This window comes from Wyeomyia smithii, chromosome 1 (genome assembly GCF_029784165.1).
Source record: "Wyeomyia smithii strain HCP4-BCI-WySm-NY-G18 chromosome 1, ASM2978416v1, whole genome shotgun sequence".
Lineage (NCBI taxonomy): Eukaryota > Metazoa > Arthropoda > Insecta > Diptera > Culicidae > Wyeomyia > Wyeomyia smithii.
In genome coordinates, this window is record NC_073694.1 from 132,288,628 (window position 1) to 132,314,358 (window position 25,731).

The window sequence follows — 25,731 nt, forward strand, 5'->3', positions numbered from 1 at the left end:
CAAATAAATGATTGAAGATTTATTATTTTCTGGTTTTGCACCATAGTCAGAAGTTAATTATCTCTAGCTGACTTTTAAAACATGTTTGCGCTATATAGTGTTTGTTCCATTTTTGTTGAGTGATGTATGTGCGAATTGAAACTCGGTAGCACTTCAAATCCTCTTTTGCACAAAATGTTTAAAATTTTCAATACAAGTGATGTAACAAACAACATTTATGTAGTTCTACCTCAACCTTGCCAACTTAGCTTTGCACACAACTTTTGTGATTCTAATTTCCAAAAACAGCTTCATGTCATCGCCATTTATTAGTACTTCACATTTTTTGAAACGGGTCGTTATTTCCGAAAAATCGACTTGTAAAATTTGTTGGTGCTCTCTCGTAGTTGTCGTATATAGTGTGCGTTCACTGGATAAAGATGTTCGATGAGACTGCGGGTCTGCCAAGGAGTCATTGCATGATATTCCCAGTTCTTCATCCCCTCTTGAACGACAGCCACTAATGTTCACTGTCTGGAGAATTTTTTTTTCCCTCGGAAACTCGAAAAATTTCGATCGAGGTTCAACCCTTGCCACATTTTACTTGTTTTCATTACCTACTTCAAAATTTAATTTTCGTTGGTTTGCGTTTACTATATGTAGGCGAGGGAGTGAAATCTCAAATATAAAGATCAATACTTAATTTGTTTTTGCAGTTGTTCAGAAAGAAGAAATAACCGAAATATCGCGAGCATCACCTGTGGAAGCGAATTGAATCTAAAAATGATTTTAACTCACCTGTTTCTTGTGTAGTAAAATAATTGGGTGAGAGCTAATTAAAGCTCCGAGTGCCTTGTCCCCACTGCTCTCGAGAACATTAAATTTTTGTTAAAAACATTTTTTACTAAAAGTTTTATTTCTTGTTTTCTGGCTTAAAACTTGTGTTCTATACAGAAACCATAATTCATTCAATATAAGTCTAGTGTTTTCTTTAAAAATAAAGTGTATCTTGTTGTTTCTTCGAAATACACTACTTATCAATTCCACAAACAATTCCAATCGATAGTATTTTACATTTTTCGTTCTAAATTTGTACAGTGTGAATAAAAATGTTCGTTGAAAATATATCTCATTCTCCAAATTTGTATTCTTTATGCTCAGGAGCAGTTTAAAAAAATGAGGAAATTAAGCATACATTTCAAACTGATAAATACGTTCAACGTTTTGTCTCCGCTATGTGTAAAATGGTTTACCTTTCCAAATAAGGTGAAATTTCGATACAGAGTGACCCGAAAAGGAGTTCAATTTACAATAATATATCTGCCACCAATTACAATAACGGGTCCTTGTGAGCTTGGACCTAATCAATGTTTAACAACGTCTTCGTACTTTCTAGATTTAATTATTTACATTTGTGAGCATATTTCCTCCAGTTTTATCGCTTATTCATACAGATACACCGGTTCTCTCGAAATTTCAAGTTCTTATCAATAATTGCCGCAACAAAACTAATTTTCGTCGCTTCTCAAAAATTTCCAATGTTGTATTATTTCTAAGAATTTATATGTAGGTTCATGCATGCGCAACTCATCAACACATTATAAAGGAACTAAAATTAGCCAAATGTGGACGGTCAGTTTAAGTGTAATCATTGGGATGAATAAGTTAATGTTTTGTCGTGACACAACAACAACGTACAATTTGCTTAAGATTATGACAAAAATACACGACAGGTTAATCTCAATCATTTACATACTAAAATATATAATATGTAACTATTTTGCTCTGCACTCTATCGCAGGTTAAAATTTCGGATTCTCGTTGATTACGAAGGAAATACAAAAAATATGTATCCATCAAAAAAAATGTTAGCTCTATAAATTATAAACATCTCAATCAAAAACGATAGAATTGTTCTACGTTTTATCATACGCACAATGTCATATTATAATATTTTTCCTTGATAAATACTACTTTTCGAGATACCTCCTATTTATTGTCTATCAAAGTGTTGTTGCCTCTTCTTATCTCAAAAGTCTTTTGTTAGAGAAGCGCCTGGTGAATTTTTGCTAACTGATTCCACGTCGCTAAAGTTTTTTCACAGTTCACATTGTTGTCACATTGATTATTCAACATGATGTATAACAAATTGAGCATTCTTTGTTTTTTTTTTGTGTTGTTAATTTCATTACCATGGTTACATTTTTTCGACTTGGCATTAGGGGATTTTAAAATTTTAGTATTTATTAGAGTGACACTCGTTTGTTGCGGTGTCTCATCAATTTTTTATCTTTTATTTTAGCTATTTGATTGCTAATCGTTGACATACTTCTGGTATCGACTACACTATACGTATATGTATAACAAAATACACTTGTGGAATGTTTCTAAAAATGTCTTAAATTAATTCCGTCACGAAGTCTGGTTGTTCACCTCCCGCCAGCTGTTGTACCTGAAAAGTCGACCCTCGAAATTCGTACATCTGTGGAATATAAGAATAATTTATCATTGCTAATTGTTACACTCTCTTTTTAGTAAATTGTGTATAAAAACTAGAAACCCCCACATACAGTTCTTCTTCTGTATGAACCCATCATTGTGATCGAAATTTTGATATATTATTTATCAATCTTTTAGTTTTAGTTGTTTGTTTTGTACCTTTCGTTTGAAATTAGAGTCCTCGGCACTCGCTTTGTTACTATGGGATTCGCGACTACGAGACTTTCCGTCTTCTCACTTAAACTGCTCGAATTTTATTCGATTGCTGTTTTGGATAGCTTAGCTACATGATGGAACATTGATGCTTTGAGCAAGAAATCGGCGAAATCCTTTAGATCTTAATCGACGCAGGGGTGAAGATGAATCAAACATTTCATCAGTAACCAGGATTGAATTGGTCAATGAATTTCCAAGCATCATAGCATTTCGGCAATAACATTGGTATTTTTAGTACTGAGTGCCAACTCACTCGGTAAGGAAGGTTACTGGTCTTTACGCTCGCCTCTTATATTTTGATATTTTTACTGTCAACTTGACGCAGCCATTAAAATTCCTCATGATGAACATAACCGTAAAATCGAACATCAGATCAAGTCTTGCCCTAAGAACTTCTTCAATTACGTAAAAACCAAACTGAAAAGTAACAACTTTCCATCACGAATGTAGGACATACTAGTAATGAAATATGTAGTCTTTTTGCCACTTTTTTTTTCAAGAAATATACACCACATTTGAAGAAATAGACCGCGATCGCGAATATTTTTCGTATTTTCCTGAATATTCGAATTCTTTATCTGTCAAAAAAATATCTGAATTCGAAATTCAGAGCGCACTTGAAAATTTAGACGCTACGAAAGGTCCTGGACCTGACAAAATAGCTCCAATTTTTCTCAAAAACTTGGCAGAATAACTATCTACACCTTTACTACACCTCTTTAATATGTCTGTGAAGAATGGAACTCTGGAAAACCTCATATTTAGTGCCAGTTTTCAAATCTAGCGCTAAATCTGACATTTGTAACTATCGTGGAATTGCCATTATTTCGTGCATTCCAAAATTATTTGAATCAATGAGTAATGAAAAAATCTTTCAGCAAGTAAAAAACCAAATTACAACTCAACAACACGGCTTTTTTAAAGGCCGATCAACTACCACAAATCTTTTGGAATTCATAACTTTCACTTTGACTGCAATGGACAACGGCAACCACGTAGAAGCTCTTTATACGGACTTTAGCAAGGCATTTGACAGAATCGACATATCATTATTGCTCTTCAAGCTCGAAAAATACGGAATGGAAACAAAATTTTTGTAATGACTGCAGTCATACTTAACAAAACGAACACAAATAGTCCGCTTTCAAAATTCCTTTTCAAACCCAATAGAAGTAACTTCCGGGGTTCCTCAAGGTTCTCACCTGGGCCCTCTTCTTTTTATATTATACGTATATGACATTTCCTTTCTTCTTAAATCAACACATGTGCTTGTATATGCTTTCGACATGAAGCTCTTTATAGAAATAATCAATGCAGAAGACTTCGAAATATTCCAGAATGAAATTAATGTATTCTACACTTGGTGCAACAAAAGTCTATTACAACTCAATATTAAAAAATGTAATTCAATAGTCTTCAGCAGAAAAACACTAACACCACCAACAGACATTTTTCTAGGAAATCAACCAGTAGAAAAATGCAAAATCGTAAGGGACCTAGGCGTAGTCTTAGACTCCAAACTTACATTAATAGAACATTATAACACAATAATCAACAAAGCAAATAGTATGCTGGGATTTATAGAACGCTTCTGCCATAATTTTCAAGACCCATATACAATCAAACTATTATATATTACATACGTACGACCAATTCTGGAATACTGTAGCATTGTATGGAATCCCTATATTGTAACACATGAAGAACGCATTGAATCTGTCCAAAAACAATTTCTTCTGTACGCGCTTCGTAAGTTGAATTGGACACAATTTCCCTTACCATCATATGAAGCACGCTGCATGCTTATAGACATACAAGCACTTAAAGAACGCCGCGAACTTTCAATGCTTTACTTTATCAATGACAATATTTCGCAACGCGTGCAATCTCTTTAAATTATTATCGCAACTAAATTTTTATGCACCCAGTCGTCAATTAAGAAATCGTAAAATATTTTCCAAAAACTCTCACAGAACTAACTACTCAAAAAATGACCCAATAAATCGCATGATGCTTCACTATAATCAGCACTGCGAAAATATCGACATCACTATGGGCAGAAATCAAATCAAAAAACGACTAACTACTGGAAATAATGTATAGAATATAAGAAAACATTGTATCATTATAACTGTAGTCTACATTTGCTTGACGAAATAAATAAATAAATAAATAAATAAGCTTCTCGATAAAACTAGAATGAATTGGGTTTTATCCGTTAATGTTAAGTTGGTTTAACATAAATAAAAAATATTCTTATCATTCTTCATAGAGAATATCATGTGTAATTGCCATTTTAGTGAGGTAGGATTTTAAATAAACAACCTTTGTGTCGAACAAATGTGGTAATTTTTAGATATTTTTTTGTTTTAGATAACAAACATATCTGATCTTAATATATTTCATGTAAAAAGCATAAGCTTTCGAATGGCGCAAGAATTTTTACCGTAGGTGAGTGAGTAGGTAATTGTTCATAAATCGTTTTTTGTTCTGAAGAAATGCATTATGGCGGCCAAATTGAATATGGCGACTAGTTTTCCAGTGATATCTTGTAATTCTGTAAAAAATGCAATAGTTAGAGCACTAAACAGCTCATTAAAAGAGCCAAGTTTTAACGAAAAACGAAGAGTTCATAAACGAGGGGCTCATCAATAAAATGACCTAAATACAGTTTCTTTAAAAAATAATCATGGGCTTTCAAACAAACATAACTAAAATCGGTTTAAATATTTCATGTAAACAGGTTCGGTCTCAGATAACATTTGTACACCTTATATTGATAAGTATTGGTGGCAATGAATCTTCTGAGTGTGTACTACTTCTATGCGAAATTCGAAAAGTCGATTTTAATTGCCACCCTAATAAGTATGCTTCCTTACTTCCTTATGGTATTCAACTGAAACTGCAGAGTTCCTTCATTCTGTAACATTTTTTTTAAATTATTGAATTATATTTTCCTCACTCACTCGCAGCTTTCAAAATCATCGCAAAATTTCCGTTCCAGAAATAATTTATATACAAATTTCGAGGAACCCCAACAAATATGATAAATCGATGTATTTCCTTCTGCATCGAAAACATACGCCATATAACGAATTTTGGTTTCCAACCGTACTCGAATGAAATCACGCATTTCCGAAGCTGAATGAAGTCAACCGCTGTTAGCACATCTGTTCAATATCTCCCACTTACCGAAGGCGGCCTACTGTTTCGAAGCGTCGCATAATCCGACATTTCTCCGCTTAGCCCAAGGCAACCAGAGGCGCCACTGCCGATAGCAACCCCTCCTCCGCCACCGCCAGCGCTGCCGCTTCCTACCCCGCTGCCCAGCACTGCACTCAGATTGGAGGTAAAATTCCGCGGCTGGATAGTCGCATACGTGTTATCGCCGCCACCCTGGGATAGTTCATACGAATCCCTACGGTCGAGGCCAAGCACCAATGCCTGCTCCTGGTTGATTGAAGGCGCTGCATTCGGGCTCATCTGCTGCTGCTGTTGCTGTTGCGTTAGTTCCGGCTCCGAAAATACTTGCATAGTCAGTTCTTGCTCTTCGTACAGCTTTAACTTTCTGTTGCGTTGCGATTTGGGAAATATACGAACAATTAATTTATAGAAGCAGTGGAAAGGGTTACACTATTGACTTACTGCTCAATCCAAAGTGGATTCTCGGTGGTATTCAAATCCTCGATAATCTGCTTTTTGATCAAAGCGTCCTTCCTTCTCGTCTCGTTGGGAATTGTTATAACCCTGCAGGAAGTAGTATACATGAAATTGATTAGGTTATCTATGGGTTATTTACCCTGAGGGTGGTTACACTAGCTACCATGAAAGTTATTTAAAATTGAAATGATTAAAATGTATTTTTTTATGCTCGGCAGAAATATATTCACTTATGCACTATCACAAAATTTAAAAAATAATGCTTTCGAGTATTTGAAATATATTGATGCAAACATCCCTTCTCCACCCTATACTCACCAGTGTTTGAGGCAGCAGCAAAGAACAGTGAAACTCACTGCACCAACAAATAGCACTATCAGCAAGGCGATTATCGCAGCCAGAGCCAGGTCGAACTCGTCCTGGACGGTGGTTGCGTAAGCTGGAACTACGTTCTCAATCGAAAAGCCAGCATTGTAATCCTGCGACAAAACGAAACGAAAAGATAGAATAGGTACATGCGAATAGAATTGATGATCGTTTAGAATTGGCTCGATGTTCATGGCTATATTGTTAGTAGAGGTGATGTGGTTTGATATTCTAAGTGTAATGTGAATTCTACAAAGCATTTTTGATGTTGGAAAAAACTACCTTCTGGGCAGGTTACCACTAACATTTTCGAAAATAAAATATTTCATGAAACCACAATACCATCGGATTACGCGCGAAAAGTAAGTAACTTAGACAACATTGCTATTTTGATAATATGTTTTTCAATATAAACTGCCTGGGACCTAACATATAACTTTCTTTTCTAGCAAACAACATTCGATGTTGTAGGCGAATATCTTGTTTGGAGCAATGCGAATGAAATTGAGTTTAAATGTCAATTTTTCAACAACTAGTATGCGCATTGCAGTTATAGCTGAAACTTTTTATTAAACAAACAGCTAATTAAAATTTCATCTCAATGACGTGGCTAAAAGAATTCAGAATTTGGAGAATATCGATAATGGTGTTGCAATTACAATCCATCACCGAATTAAACTGCCGTAACTTGAGACGAAAGTTATTGAAACTTTGCGAATTTAGTTCAAATTAAATTAGATGATATTTGAAACACTTCAAGACACTGTTTGAGAAAATTCATTAACAGGCTGATGTTACACATCAAAGAATGAAAATTCTATTTTGACGCAAAAAATACGCGGTTGCGAAAATATATGCTGTTATTTTTATATTTTTTCCTGTGTGGACTCATCACTGCGACCAGAGATTAGATCTATGGTGATATTGCCCAGGTGTTTTCTGTATTCCGCAATTCATATTATTGGCAGTATCACTATTGAAGTAAGTGATACGCTTATCATTCATATCCGTGCTTGTGTGTAAGTTTTACCTTTCCGTTTCAAGCTTACTGCTCTACTATACCGAGCCTCTGACCATCCTAACAATATCGCCTAGTTACAATTCCCTGGAGAGAACTTTCATACGTTACTCACACCAGTTTTATTAGAATAGGGACTTATTTTTGTTAAAAGGAGAGTCAACAAGGGTTTTGTAGAATTCAGACTGAAGGAAGGGTATGTGGTGGGGAGCCTAAGAGTAAACCTATGCTAAAGTCCTTTGACAACCAAATGGTCTGATTCTACTAAGTTTCGAACCCACGACCACCCGCTCACCAAAGCGGACTCTGTAACCTTGCGGCTACGAAACTCCCCTATTTTTACAGTATCAAAATCAAAATTTAAACAAATTATTAAACTTATCGAACTCTGCAGGCTGCAGGTTGTCTATCCGAATTCAAAAATCTGATAAACTTCCAGTGCACCTAAAGGCCCAATCTTGGGTCCTCTCAAACGTTATCAAGATAACTGGAGTCATTTCAAGTTTGTCTGATCAAAATATTTACGACTTAATGAAATCTATGATGAAATACAAGTTACCGCTGCATACTACTCACCTGCAAGAAGTCATATTTGGCGTCGATTTCTCTTAGAATTTCCTCAACAGGAACAATCGTCTGCGTATTCATGTCGATCGCGTGGAAGTACATATCGCACCAGTCCATTCTTATTCTCCCCAAACTGTCAACATGATAACGAACTTCATCCACGATAATCAGCTTCTGGGTAGCGTTGGACAACTCTGATATGATTTCCTCGCGCTCCATGTGTACTTCCGACGGTGGCCTGGACAGTATTACCCTCACTAGTTGTTCTGGATTGAAAATCCAAACGTGCACCTTAGCCGTAGCAATACGCTCAGGAGACTCTACTTCCTTGGCCACAATCTCCAAGATGAAGCGATCCTGGTTGTATTCTGCCATGTAGTTAGCGGTCATGATACGGCCATCTTTCCCAATTGTAAATGGACTGGGTACAATACTTCCTGTTGTTTTGAGAGAATTGTATTTGTATAAAAAGGAACCACTAATAAAAAATTCCATAGTAGAATTGGTTCCTAGGTCTCGATCGGTTGCATTAACAATTGTCACCAATTCATTTATAGATGCTTTAGAACTAATACCAGCGTGGTAGATATCCTGCTTAAACACCGGAGGATTGTCGTTTACGTCCAGTACTGTAATCCAAACTTTAGCAACAGTGCTGTCCCGCTCCAACTTCTTAATAGACATCATCATTCTATCACGTTCTGTTACTAATAAATCAGACTTCTTACTAGCTTGAATGTATAAAGCATACACGTCTGATTCTTCACGATCCAATGACTTGTTAGTATAAATATCCCCAGTCGTTTTGTCCACATAAAATGCCTTTTCCTCATTGCCCAAGAGTATGTAATAAAAGATCTTGGGATCGACGCTATCGTAGAAGGCTTGAATCTTCCCGATGCGAATATCTTTCGGGCTATTTTCCGCAATAACGAACTTGTAGGGGTTGGATGCGTCGGGAAATTCTGGATAATTTTCGTTCACATCAACCAGCACAACCGTTAGAAATCGCAGCGTTTCGAACCACGCCGGTGTACCTTGATCCCGCGCCACCAGTATCAACTCGAAACGAGACTGGCGTTTTCGATCTAGTGGCCTTCGAATGCGCAGTTCGCCAGACATCTCGTTGATTTCGAATTCATCCGTGTGTTGCACATTCTGGTTGTTGACCTGTTGTGTGTATTGGGAAGAAGGAAAGATGGTTTGTTAGTGTACAGGTTTTGGAAAAAATGAATATATATGCACATGTTTTGAGTTTAAACTGTTAACACTCTGGTGAACTTTAATATTTTTCATCTGCTAATATCGGTTTTCTAGTGTTTGGCCCCCATTTTCCTAATGCCTTTTTTAAAATATTGGTTGCCAGCGTTCTGATGAGATTTCTATACGTTTACTCAAGTCTGTTTCTTACCACCATCTATTTACTATTTACCTATCCCAATGAATACTAATAAATGCTGATAATTTAGACAATCTATTGGGCGGGGAACCTGACCATCTATTGGACGGAAAAGTCTGGCTTTCTGCTGTAGGTGAAAAAACAACAACAGTATTCGTCATCAATACGAATGTTTCTGGAGTTCTTGTGAAAACCACAAAAGCATTTATACAAAAAAGCTAGTGCTGTCGAGTTCAAATTTAACCAACCATGTTTTTTTTTTTCGAAATACTGCATACTATGCGGGTAATTTTATTCCATCTTAGTAAATTAATTCTAAGAGATAATTCTGAATGATCAGTACTTAGCATACAAACAAATACTGTATGATATTTTACGAACTAATTTCATTTTTTGTCATATTGACTTACATTTTAAGTTTAGTGAAGCGGACAATGTGTGTAGTTTCGCGGGAATGCGAAGATGAACGGGAATAGAAGGTGTGACTAGCATTAGAAAAAAAAAATTTCTAATGCTAGTCACACCTTCTATTCCCGTTCATCTTCGCATTCCCGCGGAACTACACACATTGCCCGCTTTACTAAACTTAAAATACAGTATGGTTTTTCTCACGATTATAAATCCGAAAAATATGATAACCGCGTTTTGTGACCCTTCTCATACTTTTCGCATCTTTCTTAGCCTCAAGGTACGATACTGGTCAAACAAACTGGTCGTCGCAAGCTCGACTCTCGACTGGGATAGATACTAACTATGTACCGAAAAACTTGGGCTTTGCGCTGCATATTTATATGTAAGCAATATATTGTTGATTGCGACAAATTTTTTCGCGAAAAATTCTTGTAGAAGTGCGCGGGTACGTCCAATCGCAGTAATATCTTCTACAAAAAGTGCGGAAATTGGATTTGCGCACTTTTTGTAGAAGACACCTCATGATTGGTTATACCCGCGCACTTCTACGGCGTTTTGCATGCATCTTGCGAGATAAATTCTCCCGCAATCGACAATAATAAGTAACGGTATAACAATAAAGTGATTTACTAAGGCTATAATAAGCTATTTTAACCAGTGAAGTTGTCCGAAACGGTTTTAAAAAATTACAGTGTCATCTTGTGAAAATATTATAATTATATTTCGGTTGTTAATTAAATCTTATCAGTGTTATTTGAAAATTAAATTTAAAAATGGCGTATACTGATTCACTGGTAAAACAATACTTCATAAAAACAGATGACAGTGCAACAAAAACGCACGAGCGTATGTTATTTTCATGCTTTTTAACATCAACCATAATCAAAAGCTCATATTACGAAGCCAAAATATAACCGTCACCAGGATAGCAACCCTTTTTTTAAACCTAGAACTGCCGGCTAGGCTCTAATTGCCAATATATGATATGAAACTGATACCAATTACAAAATATCTTTTAGATACGAGACAGCTTCTACATACCTGTAAATGATATAGCACCTTTCCATTCGTTCCCTCATCGTTATCAGTCGCTTTCACCGTCATAACGAGATAGTCCGTCATCGCTAAATTCTGGAACAGAATGTAATTAAAATACAGACTATCAGATTTATAAATTTCCAGCGTTTTAAAATTGCAGGAGTCCCTCGTCGGTGACATCTATGATAACCAGTGTTTCCGCACACAGTACAACACAAAAAAGAGCGTTTTTAGTTTCTGAAAAGTCGTGAGCTACCAACGCCAGGTGGCCGTAAATATCCTATCATCACCATTCCACATGCTGCCATCATAGCTGTCAGGCTTAGAACGGGTGCTAATATATTCCGAATGAGCAACTGCCCCGTAGGCCACACGTTTTACTGTGCCGACATTTGTTGCCTATTAGAGAGGCTGCTTGCAGCTCGGTACAACCTGCTCTGTTTCCAACGGTTTAGTATTCATCCCACCATATTTTGCTCATGCCCATATTTGGCTCATCGTGCATCTGGAAACGCTACTTGCGTTTGAAGCTTTTGATTGGCGCCTGGGGCAATAGAGTACGTCCATCAAAATATGTTCAGGCGAATAGACGCGCTGAGGTTTTCCATGAGCGAAAAGCAGTTTCAATAGAACTCTAACGCAAAACTCAATTAAAACTGTTTGGTATGCAGTCCAATCGGGTTGTTGAAATAAATGAATGAACAGATGTAGGCTATTTCGCGAATATCTTTATATACCTATCAGCAAAACCGCGATGTGTTTAAAGGTGGCGGACGGCTATATGTAAAAGTTTCGATACTGCAACAGATTGTGTTGATATTTCTTGGATCAACATCGTATCATCATGTTTATTCTGTAATATGACGAGTATTAAAAAAATACTGCAAGTCTTCTAACTACTGGTTGGTGACCAGACCACAACTGCGCCTGGTATGCAAGATTTGTGCAAACAAATGATCATAGGCTCTGTTATGTAGCCTTTGTTTTATTAACCCTCTATTGCCCAAGTTAATTTTCCGGCGAACTTGGAAAAAATCACTATGAATTTTTACAAACATTTTTTAAGTATCGATTTAAGCTTTTTAGAGGTTCAACTGAAAGCCGTCTAAATGCGGCATTGGGCACTAGAGGGTTAATACCGGGTGATTCCACGCGAAATGACCTTTTTCTGTACAATTCGATTTGTCATTTTCGATTCTGATTAAACTTTGTTTGGTTCTGATATAGATGAAAATTCTATATCTCTGTGCGACTCTTTGTTGAGACATATTTAGCTTTATTTGTAGTTATACAGATTTTTACGACATTATCACACAAATATCTGTATAATACAGATTTTTTTCTTGAAAATGATACAAATTCATAATGATTTTTTAGTTTTTATGAGAATGCGGCACTCACCTTTGATATAAGTGAAAAACAGAAATGAACTTAAATGCATGTTCGAAAAAAATGCGTGAGCGTGTTCGAGGTTTTCAGCTTCAACAATATATATAGAGCAAGATCGCGCCAAATGACCTATGGTCGAATATCGACCATTTTTGATTTGAATGAAACTTTGCACACGTATTTGGCTTAGCAAACTGAGCATTTTTCACAGATGGAGAGATTTTTTACACCCATGAGTTACATTCTAAAAGGGCGTATGCCTTTTGGCATAGGTTTTATTCGAAGCATTGTAGCCCAGAAACCGTTGGTTGTATAGAAAAACTGTCTGAGAACGAGTTGTAGGGAATTAGAAATGCACCATAAAAAAATATACACTGTATAAAAAAATTTTTTTTGACCAAAAAAAAAATAAAAAATAAACATTAAATTTCAATTTAAAAACAAAAAAGTTTTTATTTTTTTTAAGAAACTTGACGTTAATACGCAACTTTTAAAAAAAAGTCCAGGATGGAGAAATGAAAAATTATTTTTTATGGTAGATTAATTTTTTTATAAAAATTCTAATTCAAACATTTTCCAAAATATTTGTGTTCTGATGATTTTAAAAGATGCAGAGAGTCATTTTAAATCAAAAAGCTCTTGGTAGTTAACATTCTAAAGGCATTGGTTTTCGAGTTATTTTTAATTTAAGCTCAATAAATTATTAATATTTCGGAAAGTACACGTTTTTCTTAATTTGTCCATGATTCACCAGCAAAAACCAGCAAAAAAGCAAAAACCATACGTTTATTGGAATGCTTGATCAAAAATATACAATTCATTCTTTGACAACAAAACGATTGGATAAATAACTCAAGCGCTAAGCCTTAGCCTACCTACACGTTCCCCCTTGCCGAATGTTTTATAAAAAAATATGTTTGTCGTGCAACACTACCTACTTGTTTACTATTAATAACTGTTTGTAAAATACGCAACCAATAACTACTGGGTTACCTATAATATCTGTTTTCGTATATAAATACGATTGCACTTCTCCAGATGTGTCAGTAACAGTTTGCATTTTGTGAAGATGAATAAAGTGAAAATGGAATACACAAATGCTGTAAACCCTTTCCTGATCATCGGTGCTCATCAAACTTACGCAAATAAACGAAAACGTTATTGCAAAATTAAAAATATTGAACAGTCAAGCTCATTTTAATACGTCTTTATCAATTTGTGATTCGTGTAGTTATTGGAATGATAGTCAAGCCACCATTCATTTCATCGTTGTTTACTATTCAGAATCTGCAATACTCAAGAATATCAGCTTCATCATAATATCGGAAGTACCCCTTCATGATACTGTTGCGGTTCAGGTGTTCATTGCCAAATTAATGAGTTTTTTGAAAACAACAATAGAGTTGAAAAAAGCGATATTAATGTCTGATGGAGCTGCCTCACAATATTAAAATAGAAAAAACTTTGCAAGTCTTTGCAAGTTCAAAACAAAATATAACTTCGATGCAGGGTGGCATTTTTTGCGACTTCTCATGGTAAAGACCCATGCGATGCAATTGGTGGCATATTAAAACGAATGGCAGGAAATGCAAGTTCAGCTAAAGAACATGAACATCCCATTACAAGCGCAAAAGAATTGTATGATTGATCTAATCAGCAAAATAATAAAAATTCATCAAAAATGTCATTTAGTTGGGTATCATATGAAGAATATGAACAAGGAATAACAGAATGAAGCAATATTTTCAAAAAATCTATAATAATAGCTGCCACACAAAAGTATTACTCTTTTGTTTCGATTTCAGAGAATAAGATACAAATGAAGCTGTTTTCAAAAGATGACGAATCATTTACTTATGATGTGTATAAAATACAAGGTGAAACTGGTTCTGTAAAGTATCTATGTCATAAAAAAAATATGTTCCTAAGATAATAAAACTCGAAAATAAATATTTGATTTTTATATATATTTATATCACTTAGAACATTTAACTCTTTTCTTGAGAACCGTTCGCCCAATCGTTTTGTTGTCAAAAATGAACTGTACTTTTGATTTGAACTTTTGATTAAGCATTCCAATAAACGTATGGTTTTTGCTGGAGAACCATGGACAAATTAAGAAAAACGTGTATTTTCCTAAATAATTATAATTTTTCAAGATTAAATTTGAAATAACTCGAAAACCAATGCCTTTAGAATCCAAGAGCTTTTTGATACAAAATGACTCTCTGCATCTTTTAAAATCATCAGAATACAAATATTTTGAAAAATGTTTGAATTAGAATTTTCATAAAAAAATTAATGTATCATGAAAAAATTATTTTTCATTGCTCCATACTGGACTTTTTTTTAAAAGTTGCGTATCAACGTCAAGTTTCTTTAAAAAAAATTAAAATAAAATTCAACTCTTGTTTTTTTTAATTGAAATTTAATGTTTATTTTAAATTTTTTTTTTTCGATTCGCTACAACTCATTCTCAGACACTTTTTCAATACAACCAACGGTTTCTGGGCTACAATGCTTCGAATAAAACCTATGCCAAAAGGCATACGCCCTTTTAGAATGTAACTCATGGGTGTAAAAAATCTCTCCACCTGTGAACAATGCTCAGTTTGCCAAGCCAATGTTTCATTCAAATCAAAAATGGTCGATTAAATTTTCGCGTATTTCCAGACGATTTGAAATGATTTTGCTCTATATATTTTACATGATACCGATACATGATACCCTAGCTGACCCGGCATATATCGCCCCGCCCATTTTTTTCTTTATATTTTAAATTGATTCGACATGTTCTCAAAGATTGACCTTGAAATTTTTTATAGTCTGCAAATGCATGACAAATTGGATATTAAGGTTCAAACTCAAAAAAAAATTTAAATGATTGGTTTTATCGGAATGAGAACCTCAGACATATGGAGTGAATTTTTGGGGGCTGAGTACCATTCTGATCCAAAAACATCCATATTGGGTGGTATTCAGTCTTTTTTGCTAGTTTTCCAGAAACCAGATGTTCCCATTTTGGATTGAAAAACGGTGTTTGGGTTCTGTTTTCGATCATTTTAGGTTGTTTTTTTTTTTTTTTTGAAAAATTGGTTGGAACTTGGAATACTTGTTTCATTTGTATGGGAACCCCTTTCTTCCTTCCAGAAAAAGGAGGGATGCCAAACCATCATACCAAATTTCGTTCCATTTGCTTGAGTAGTTACCGAGTTATGCAGATATTTGTGTTTCATTTGTATGTAAGCTCTCCTTACCAGAAGAGGGAAAGGAGTCGAATCACCATGGAAGTTCTGTTTTGCTTCCAAAAACCTCCACATGCTAAATTTGGTTCTATTCGCTTGACTAGTTGAGTTGTGCAGAAATTGGTGTTTTATTTATATGGGAGTCCGCTTTTTTTGCCATTGAAACCATCACATGCCTCACATTTGCTTGGCTATTTCTTGAGTTGTGCAGAAATTTATGTTTAATTTATATGGGAGCCCTATCTTCCAGATAGGAATTAATTTACCAAAAATATTCCAGAGTTTTGGAAGAAGGAAATTCGGCCCCCTTGCAGTCCCGATATACAGTTATGGACATTACTGTACACCAACACCGGACGCACCATTCCTGACACAGCAAATCCTTGCACATGGCATTTCTGATGCAACAACTGGACGCCCGACATTCCTGACGCAGCAAGTGAACGCCCGGCATCCAGAACGACTCCAGCATAGCAACACGGCGACATCGACAACTCCACCAACGGACGTTGTACCCCTGATACCCCTGACGCAGCAGAACCGAGCTGGTAGCAGCAACGACGACAACGACAGCAGCGACGGCAGCGAGCGGAGCCAACAATCCTTACGCAGCAGTGATCCAATCCATCGATGAGTAGGGAACTTATATTAATTTTTCAGGAGCTTTAGTTCCAGTGAAACGTTTGAAGTGTGTAGAGGTTGTTCTCGTCTTAGAACGTAAGTAGTTTAAAATACTTAGTAAAAATCAATGTGTTAAGAATCCAAGTGTTTTTTAAAAAACCTTAGAAGGAAAGAACTTACATAAGTGGCGCAGTCGTACGGCTCGTTCTACGACTAAGCAAAGTGACTCTGACTAGTGACAGTTAAAGTGCTTAGTGGAAATACCCGATACGTGGAAAATTTCCAAATCAGTGACTTTGAGTGATCTAGTGTCCAACTCGTGACATCGGCAGGCCGGCAGTGACGTTCCGCGAATAGGATCATCAATCGCCATCCCTCAACACGTAGGTGACTCGTGCTAACCGACCAGAGAACTTCGCTGAAGCGGTGGATTTCAATCCTTCAAGAACGAGAGAACCGTGAGTAATTTTACCCTTTTTCCCCTCATTTTATGCCTAAATTCAATCCAATACCAAAAGTGAAACCAATAAAATTTTCAAGAAAAATGGAACCAGCAAACCTTCAAGTGCTTTTTGATTCTATTCGGAACCTGGAGCAGCGAGTTGGCGCTCTCCAGTTGGAAAATAATAATCTACAACAGCAACAACAGCAGTTGAAGCAACAACAGTTGCAACAACCGGTTGCTCCTCCAGCGGAGAATCGACGGGCTGATGATTTCTTTAGAATCCCAGACCCTGTGAAGAATATTCCTCCATTCGATGGAAACAAAAAACAACTCGTGTCCTGGCTCGCAACAGCTAGAAAAACGTTAAATTTATTCAGAAACCTCGTATCAGAAGAAGTAATGAATCTGTACGAGCAATCAATTATAAACAAGATTGATGGAAGGGCCCGCGATACCATTTGCGTAAACGGTAACCCAAAAACCTTTGAAGGTGTTGCCGAAATTCTGGAAAGTGGTTATGGCGACAAAAGTGACATCGCTACGTATCAGACGCAGCTCTGGTCACTGAAAATGAATGACAACATTCATCTTCACTACAAAAAAACAAAAGAGATTCTCCAAAATATGAAGGGTCTCGCATTGGGAAGGAATAAATCATTTCCTAGAAAAAGAATGTTTAGCCGCCTTCATAAACGGTCTAAACAGATACTATTTTGGACATGCACAGCTGCTCAGCTTTCTGACGTTGAAACAGCTTATGCGTTCTTGTGTAAATTCCAGAACGCAGAAAATACCAGGAAATCTACCGAAACTCCCCAATCTGGCAAACAAATTTCAAAAAATAATTTTAGGAATAATTCATAACATAACAGACAAAATTCTAAACCACAGGAAGATTCCAATAAAAACGCTAGTGGCTCACAAAGATTCAAAGCTCAATCAGACAGACAAAAAGTGACACCGATGGAAGTTGATCCGTCAATTAGATCACGCCATCATAGAATCTACAATCACGATGCTCAAAATGAAGAGGAAAATGACACAGAAGTTATCAATAGTGATGATTCCGACAGCGAAGTAGAAGAGTCAAATTTTCAGGTGGCAATTACAGACAAAATTCTGAAATAAACGCTGTTAACGGTCTCCCCTTCGTCACAATAACTTTATCCCACGGGAAAACAGCTAAAATTCTAATAGACAGTGGGTCAAATAAGAACTTTATTTCCCCGGATCTTATTCCAACTTCCAAAAGAACACCATGTGAATTCAAAATAATAAAGGTAAACATAGAACTGAATTTAAATTTATAACAAAAATTTTTGGTCTCGGAAAAAATGTTGCATTCTATTTGTTTAAATTTCATAAATTTTTTGATGGTTCTCGGGTACGAAACGCTTTCAGAGCTAGAAGCTTTACTTGACGTAACAAACCACAAATTAATACTCCCGCAGAAAACCATTAATTTACAAGTCAGACAAATGGGACCACCAGAAGTAACTTTGAGTGCACACACAGCTACAATTATTAAAATACCAGTCTCTCAAAAAAATGGTAACGTATTTTTACGAAAAGACATCAAAATTAGAGATGCTATCGTACCCTCTGGCTTATACCACGCGAAAAATGGCTACATTAGCGCACTTGCCTCAAATTTAGGCGACTCCGTAACATTTTTTTGGAAAACTCCAGCCGAAACATTGCCAGTCTCTGAATTGATTGAGATAAATCATTCGAGTTCTACAGTGTGTTCTGAACGCTCAAATCAATTAGATAATCTGGAAAACCTTATACGAACACAGCATTTGAATATGGAAGAAAAGGAAAAACTTCTTAAAATACTCCGGCTGAATTCCAATATCATTCATCGTGAAGATGAAAAACTCTCTTGCACTACTGCTATTAAGCATAGTATCAAAACAAAAGACGATCTTCCTATACACACCGAAACATACAGATATCCCAACATCCACAAAGCAGAAGTAGAAAGGCAAATTAATGAGATGCTAGCTGACGGCATTATCCAGCATTCTATCTCTCCTTGGACCTCTCCTATATGGATTGTTCCAAAAAAGTCCGATGCAAGTGGCAAGAAAAAATGGAGAATCGTGGTCGACTATAGAAAACTGAATGAGAAGACAGTCGACGACAAATTTCCCATCCCGAACATCGATGAAATTTTAGACAAATTAGGAAGAAGTGTCTATTTTACTACAATTGATTTAAAATCTGGTTTCACCAGATTGAAGTTGAAAGAATTGACAGACCAGATCATACAGAATCAGCATAATGGAAACCACCGAGGAATAAACGAAACCAAGTCCCATAACTCACGAACTTATTTTTTCCCTGGTATGAAAGGAAAAATCACTAGATTTATAAATATATGTAAACTCTGTCAGAAATCGAAATATGAGAGACACCCGTATAAACAGAAATACCAACTTAGAAATTCCCTCAAAACCATTGCAGATCGTGCATATGGATATATTCATAATAAACAACAAAAACTATCTTACGGTATGTGACAAATTCTCCAGAATGTCAATGGCTATTCCTTTAAAATCACGAAATGTTATACACATATTAAAGGCATTAACACATTTCTTTTCTAATTTAGGAAAACCTTCTCTTTTAGTAATGGACCAGGAAGCTTCATTTACTTCAACAGCCGTTAAAGAGTTCTTAGAGGAAAATAACGTACAGTACCATTATACCAGCGTGGGTCAGTCTTCCTCAAATGGAACTATAGAAATAGTTCACAGGACCTTGAGAGAGCTTCACAACATACTATCCAATAAGGAATCCACGAAAAATCTGACCGAAACTGCGAAAATAAACCTGGCAGTATCAATCTATAACGATTCGATCCACTCACAAACGAAATTGACACCCAAGGAATTATATTTTGGTATGAAAGATGGAGACTCAGTCCCAACAGACCTTGACGAAAGGATAAGACAAAAGGAAGCTCTATACAGGATCATTGCAGCCAAGCAAATAGAGGACAAAAAGAGATTTTTGGCCAAAGCAAACAAAAATAGAGAAGACCCCGATCATTTCCAAGAAAACGAGACAGTGTACGAGCGAAAAAGGAACAATCTAAAACACGAAGAACGATACAAAGAAAACAAGATCATGGAAAACAAAGAGACTAATGTTTTAGACACAAATAATAGGAAAATTCACAAGTCTAAACTTAAAAGAAAACGAAAAACTTAACTTTTTACTAATACCAATTTTATAATCTCATTTTAGCAATACCAAAATTACCAAGACTATCAACCCTTCCATAATCATCATCATCATCATATCCATTGGAATTCCTTTCATCTGTACTTCCAACCCCAACCCTACACAACACCTAGAGATAACAGACCTAAACAATCACCCTGGAATATTCGCTTTGAGAATCGGTAAAGTATTTATTAAGGAGGGCTACCATACCCTTATCCATGAATTTAAGCTATTTGCATTCCATACTATTCTAAAACAATACGAGACAACCATTAATGAATTAGAACAAAACCCACAAGTTAGGGAAATTACCGAACTCTTAAAACAAAAGGTTAGGCAAGCGAAAGTAGTATTTCAAAATTTGACTCCAAGACAAAGACATAAACGAAGTATTGAAATTTTAGGATCGATAGTGAAATCCATAACAGGAAATCTAGATAGCCAAGATTTTATAACTTTGAGCAATCAAATTAATACGTTGAAGAATTCAAATAATGTTTTAATTACAGAAAATAATGAACAAGTGAAGATTAACGATCTTTTTGAAAAACGAATAAATAATTTGACAAAACAAGCATTTAATCAAGCGATAGAAGTTAACAGATTCGTTAGACAGGCTAGACTAAATTTAGATAGGGCAATAGACTGGCAACACATGCTACATCTTCAGAACATCATTTTTAATATGGACAACGTTCGCTATCAACTAGAAACCATTTTCGAGTCCATTCAACTTTCCAGGCTGGGCGTAATATCAAAAGCATTACTATACCCCACTGAATTGGATTTTGCAACAGAACTCTTAACCTCACAAGGCATTGAAATCAGTAGTTATGATCAGACTTACGAGTATTTAGAACCTTCAACCTTCCATAATGGTTCATCTATCATACTCGCGGTAAAAATCCCAAAATTTAAAATCGGAAATTATCAACTACTCCGAGTTGAAACCGTCCCAATTAACCAAAAAGTCATACAGGTCAATGGAACGTACGCTATAATCAGCGAGTCGGAATCATTTCTAACAAACGAGATATGCATTCAAATCGAGAAAAACATTTTATGCAACAGTCAAAACTTGGTTAACGTTACGAAAAACCAATGCTATCATCAATTATTGCGGGGAAACCCTGGCAGATGTCCATTTATCAGCAATAGCTTCAAAGAACCAGAAATAAGAGTCTTAGAAAACAATGGCATTCTATTAACGAACGTCATAAAACCAATAACACTCCAAAACAGTTGTGGCTACGGACCAAAGAACCTAACAGGATCGTTCTTCATTACATTTTTCAACTGTTCCATTAACATTGGAGGTACCCACTACGATAGCAAGACACTTAGGTTCGAAACTAAATTGGACGTTATCCCACTCCATTTCGTCGAAGTCAACAAAACCTCAACAAAGACGGACCCGGTAGAAGAAATGCAATTATTGCAAACAAATGACCGGCACAGAATCAACCTTTTGGAGACTACTAATCATCAATACAATTCGATTAATCTTGGGAGCCTTATCATATTATCCTTGATCATAATTACTATTTACATTTGCATAAGTAGAAAAATACGAGGTATTAGAGATTTCATCCATATCCAGACACCTAGCAGCACATCATAACAAGTTGACCCGAGACGTCTCAATCTAAGGCGGGGGAAGTTATGGACATTACTGTACACCAACACCGGACGCACCATTCCTGACACAGCAAATCCTTGCACATGGCATTTCTGATGCAACAACTGGACGCCCGACATTCCTGACGCAGCAAGTGAACGACCGGCATCCAGAACGACTCCAGCATAGCAACACGGCGACATCGACAACTCCACCAACGGACGTTGTACCCCTGATACCCCTGACGCAGCAGAACCGAGCTGGTAGCAGCAACGACGACAACGACAGCAGCGACGGCAGCAGAGCGGAGCCAACAATCCTTACGCAGCAGTAATCCAATCCATCGATGAGTAGGGAACTTATATTAATTTTTCAGGAGCTTTAGTTCCAGTGAAACGTTTGAAGTGTGTAGAGGTTGTTCTCGTCTTAGGACGTAAGTAGTTTAAAATACTTAGTAAAAATCAATGTGTTAAGAATCCAAGTGTTTTTTAAAAAAAACCTTAGAAGGAAAGAACTTACATAAGTATACATCGTTTGGAGTTTTTTTTTGTGTGTGGCGTCGTGGCTGTTTCCGGAAGCATATATTACCAGTCATCGAAAATGAAACGACTTTCTCGAAGGATTTTTTACAATACAATACAAAGTAAATGCAAAAACGTAGCGTTTTCCATACAAATTTTCATGGAAATTTGAAATGCAATGCGCCAAGCGGAGACAAACCCAATCGACTTTCGGTAAATTTAGGACTGTTTGGGGCCCCAAAAACAACCAAAAAACTTTAGTTTTGGAATTAGATCACTTTGCCCCACCCTAATACCCATATGTTATGGAAGAAAATAAACCACAAAACATTCATGCTGTAAAATTTCTAAAACATGTCGTTCCCTGCAAAAGATCATCACACTACCTGTATATAATATTTAATGAAAGTGAAGCCCAAACAAAGAATTAATAATATCGATTATAGTACCTCCGGTATTTCAACTGATGCATTATACAACGCTGGCATGATGAACACGGGTCGATGCTGATTGATGCTTTGTATTTCTATCATTATAACGGCCGTATCACTATGGGGACCGGATCCTAAACCATCCCGGGCTTCGATTTCTATGCGGTATTGACCTGAGAATGAAAACGATATTCGAGATATGGTGAAAAATTTGTTCAATATGATTATGCTAGGGCTAGGGCTAATTGATTTTTTTTTTCAATAAAGCATACAGTAAAGTGCCGTCCACCAAACCGTGCATCGTATTGTTACCTATTAGGGCATTGTTTCGTCGGAAGCTCATATGCCAAAATAGCCAAAAATAATGCATAATTACATTTAATTGCAGCTGGACACTGGCGTAGCGTGGGGGGGGGGCGGTCCGCCCCGGGTGTCACCCTCTAGGGGGTGACACACATGAAGATAATTTTCATACGTGTCACCTTCAAAAAGGTGACATCCGTGAGATTCATTATTAATTAGGTGGAGGTCGAGGTGAACCCCCCGAAGGTTGTATAAATTTGCCTGTAAGAGTATAGTTTCAACCAGATTTTAAAAAACGGGTAGCTTTAGTGCAATTGAAAACGCGCGTGCTAACTCTCACAATTTTTGATAACAAGATGATTTCGGTGCAACCTGGTGGGGGTGACACCCAGGGGAACCGGGGTAAAACCCAAATTTTCCGGGTGTCACCCGGTCACGCTACGCCACTGCAGCTGTAATAGACACTTACTTAGATAGCTGTTTACCACTCTAGATAGCTGATTACCACATATAAAGGATATTTTTCCTGTGTTCATGAGAAAGAGTAATGTGGGAAGTGTGTGTTTAATATATTATTGAATTATAACTCTGAATTTACCTCTGTGTATATTACATCGCATAGAAAAGTGTTCAAACGAAGAAATATAATTACAGATATTATCAAATGCACAATTCACATATTACTGATATGATCCCACAAATGTACAAAAAAATATTCCGCTCTCATATCACTAGTTTTCAGAACATTGCTGAAAAATAATTCTCGTAAACAAGTAAGAAAAAATGAATACGAAAATTTTAATAATATTTGCCCGAAAACGCGGATTATCGATAAAAACAAAAGTTTTACAAACCATTCAGTGAGCTAAATAAATTCTTGTTCGAACATTTTTTTACCTATATGCGAAAATACGGTAGCAACAAAGTTCTATTCTAATAACGAAAATAAATATTTCCAAATTAATAAAAGTATTAACTAATTAAAGCTAGTAGGATACGTTATTAAGGCTCTTCAAACTCGTCATTTTGAAAAAAAAAATGTGCATTCACATATGTACACAAATTGATATAAATTATGGAACTTCTACACACTTAAAATTTACTGCCGAATCTCGGTAATTAATTGCCATTTAAAGGAAAAAAAACGGACAGCTGTCATATTTTTTCGTAAATCTCGGTTCAAGCAAAGATGACTAGTTCAAGATACTTGACTCTTGCAGTATGCAGCGGACACGATTGTTGCTGCGCGTGAACGAAAGTCAAACTAATTTGTATACTGGTAATTTGATGATGACGGCAAGGAGGCAAAAAGTAAAGCAATTTTTTTCAATATCCTTGTATGGTCCTGGCATCTTATTTTCAATGTCATTTAACTTTCAATGTCCTTGTACGGTGCTGCCATCTAGTTTTCATTTTCACCTGGCGGGTTAACTGCAACGCCTTTTAACGGCAAGACCGATAACTGCAACAACTTTGCAGTTATCGGACCGCAATCCGTCAAATATGATGTCAACGTTGTATTTGACATTGGAGTACAGATCTCGCGGGGGAATTCTAAATTCATTCGAAAATGAAAACTGTTGAATCTCTAGAAACATTTCAAAATGACTCTTTTATTTCTCTCGATTTTTTTTTTTCGATTTCGTTTACTTGTTGTCTCTTCATTCTAGATGGGAGATTATAGATCTTCACTATTAATCAACGAAGCGAAATTACCATGTTATGTGGTTCACTTTCCGTAATTATTATGAAAAAAAAATCCCTTGTGCATTGTTTGGTTAACTTTCACTACTCAGCGAGGCAGTGCATAGTAGATCACGAACAATATTTTATGACCGAACGTTAAATAGACCATTTTACGAACTGACAGGTGTCACGGATCCTGCTGACGTTCAAAACTTCATTCATGAATTGAGTTCAGAAACGTCTCGTAAAATGGTCTATTGTAGTGTTTTTTTATTTTTATTTTTATTTTTTTTAAATGTGGAACGCTTCGCGAAGCTAGGACAAAGGACAATTGAACTTTATCTTCGCCTATATATTGGTTATGTAAAGTAGTTACTAAAACGCAATAAATTATGATGCGGAAATATGAATATAAAATTGATTAATCGAAAATCTTGCCTATTTAAGTTTTCTACTATTTTTTGCCACTATACTCGGTGGTAAATTTTGAGTATGTAGTATTTTACTTGTTCCCATACTGTTTGGTGTTTGTTAGAAATAAATTTTACCTTTATGTTTATCTGTCAGATTGTTGGCGATACAACATCAAAAATATAAACAAGGTGTATATAATGTGAAAAAATTAACAAAATGAAATGTTGTCTTAATATATCTAGCTTAGGACCTTTATTGAATGAAGGCGATATGAGTTCATCTCTAGTTTGAGGTACTACACAAGGAAAACAGATTCATCCAAGATTTTATGCTTAACAATAGTTGGTGTAACTTTCAGTGTATGGCTTAATATTTGTTAACAAGTCCTACATGAAGATCCAGATTATTTTTTTCGACGTATACGTATACTCACCATTTAATCCAAGCAAACTAACTCCTGGATACAAAATTCCGGAATTAGCATCCAGTCGGAAAGTGTCCCGAATATCACTTTGAGTGATGCTGTATTTCACATCCCCTGATGGTCCTTCGTCCGGATCTGTAGCACTAACCTGTAGATAAAAATGATATTTTGAAGCTTCTATGTCGAGTCGATTGGTCAAGTAATTTAACACTAAATAAACAGTATTCTCAATCATCTAAATTGGTTA

At 36.0% G+C, this 25,731-nt stretch overlaps 1 protein-coding gene across 8 annotated transcripts in view; it reads right to left on the minus strand.

Annotated features, from left to right (window-relative positions):
- Positions 1 to 861: 861 nt before the first annotated feature.
- Positions 862 to 25,731, minus strand: part of LOC129717991 (cadherin-87A) — a 434,657-nt gene continuing 409,787 nt past the window's right edge. For all 8 annotated transcript variants that reach the window (XM_055668357.1, XM_055668359.1, XM_055668354.1 and 5 more), the window contains 8 exons: positions 25,494 to 25,632; positions 22,676 to 22,830; positions 11,157 to 11,246; positions 8,315 to 9,475; positions 6,673 to 6,833; positions 6,340 to 6,441; positions 5,887 to 6,262; positions 862 to 2,461 (listed from right to left, as the gene is read on the minus strand). In XM_055668357.1, the coding sequence (XP_055524332.1) occupies positions 2,378 to 2,461; positions 5,887 to 6,262; positions 6,340 to 6,441; positions 6,673 to 6,833; positions 8,315 to 9,475; positions 11,157 to 11,246; positions 22,676 to 22,830; positions 25,494 to 25,632 (2,268 nt within the window). In that variant the 3' untranslated portion in view covers positions 862 to 2,377. The remainder of the gene's footprint in view (positions 2,462 to 5,886; positions 6,263 to 6,339; positions 6,442 to 6,672; positions 6,834 to 8,314; positions 9,476 to 11,156; positions 11,247 to 22,675; positions 22,831 to 25,493; positions 25,633 to 25,731) is intronic.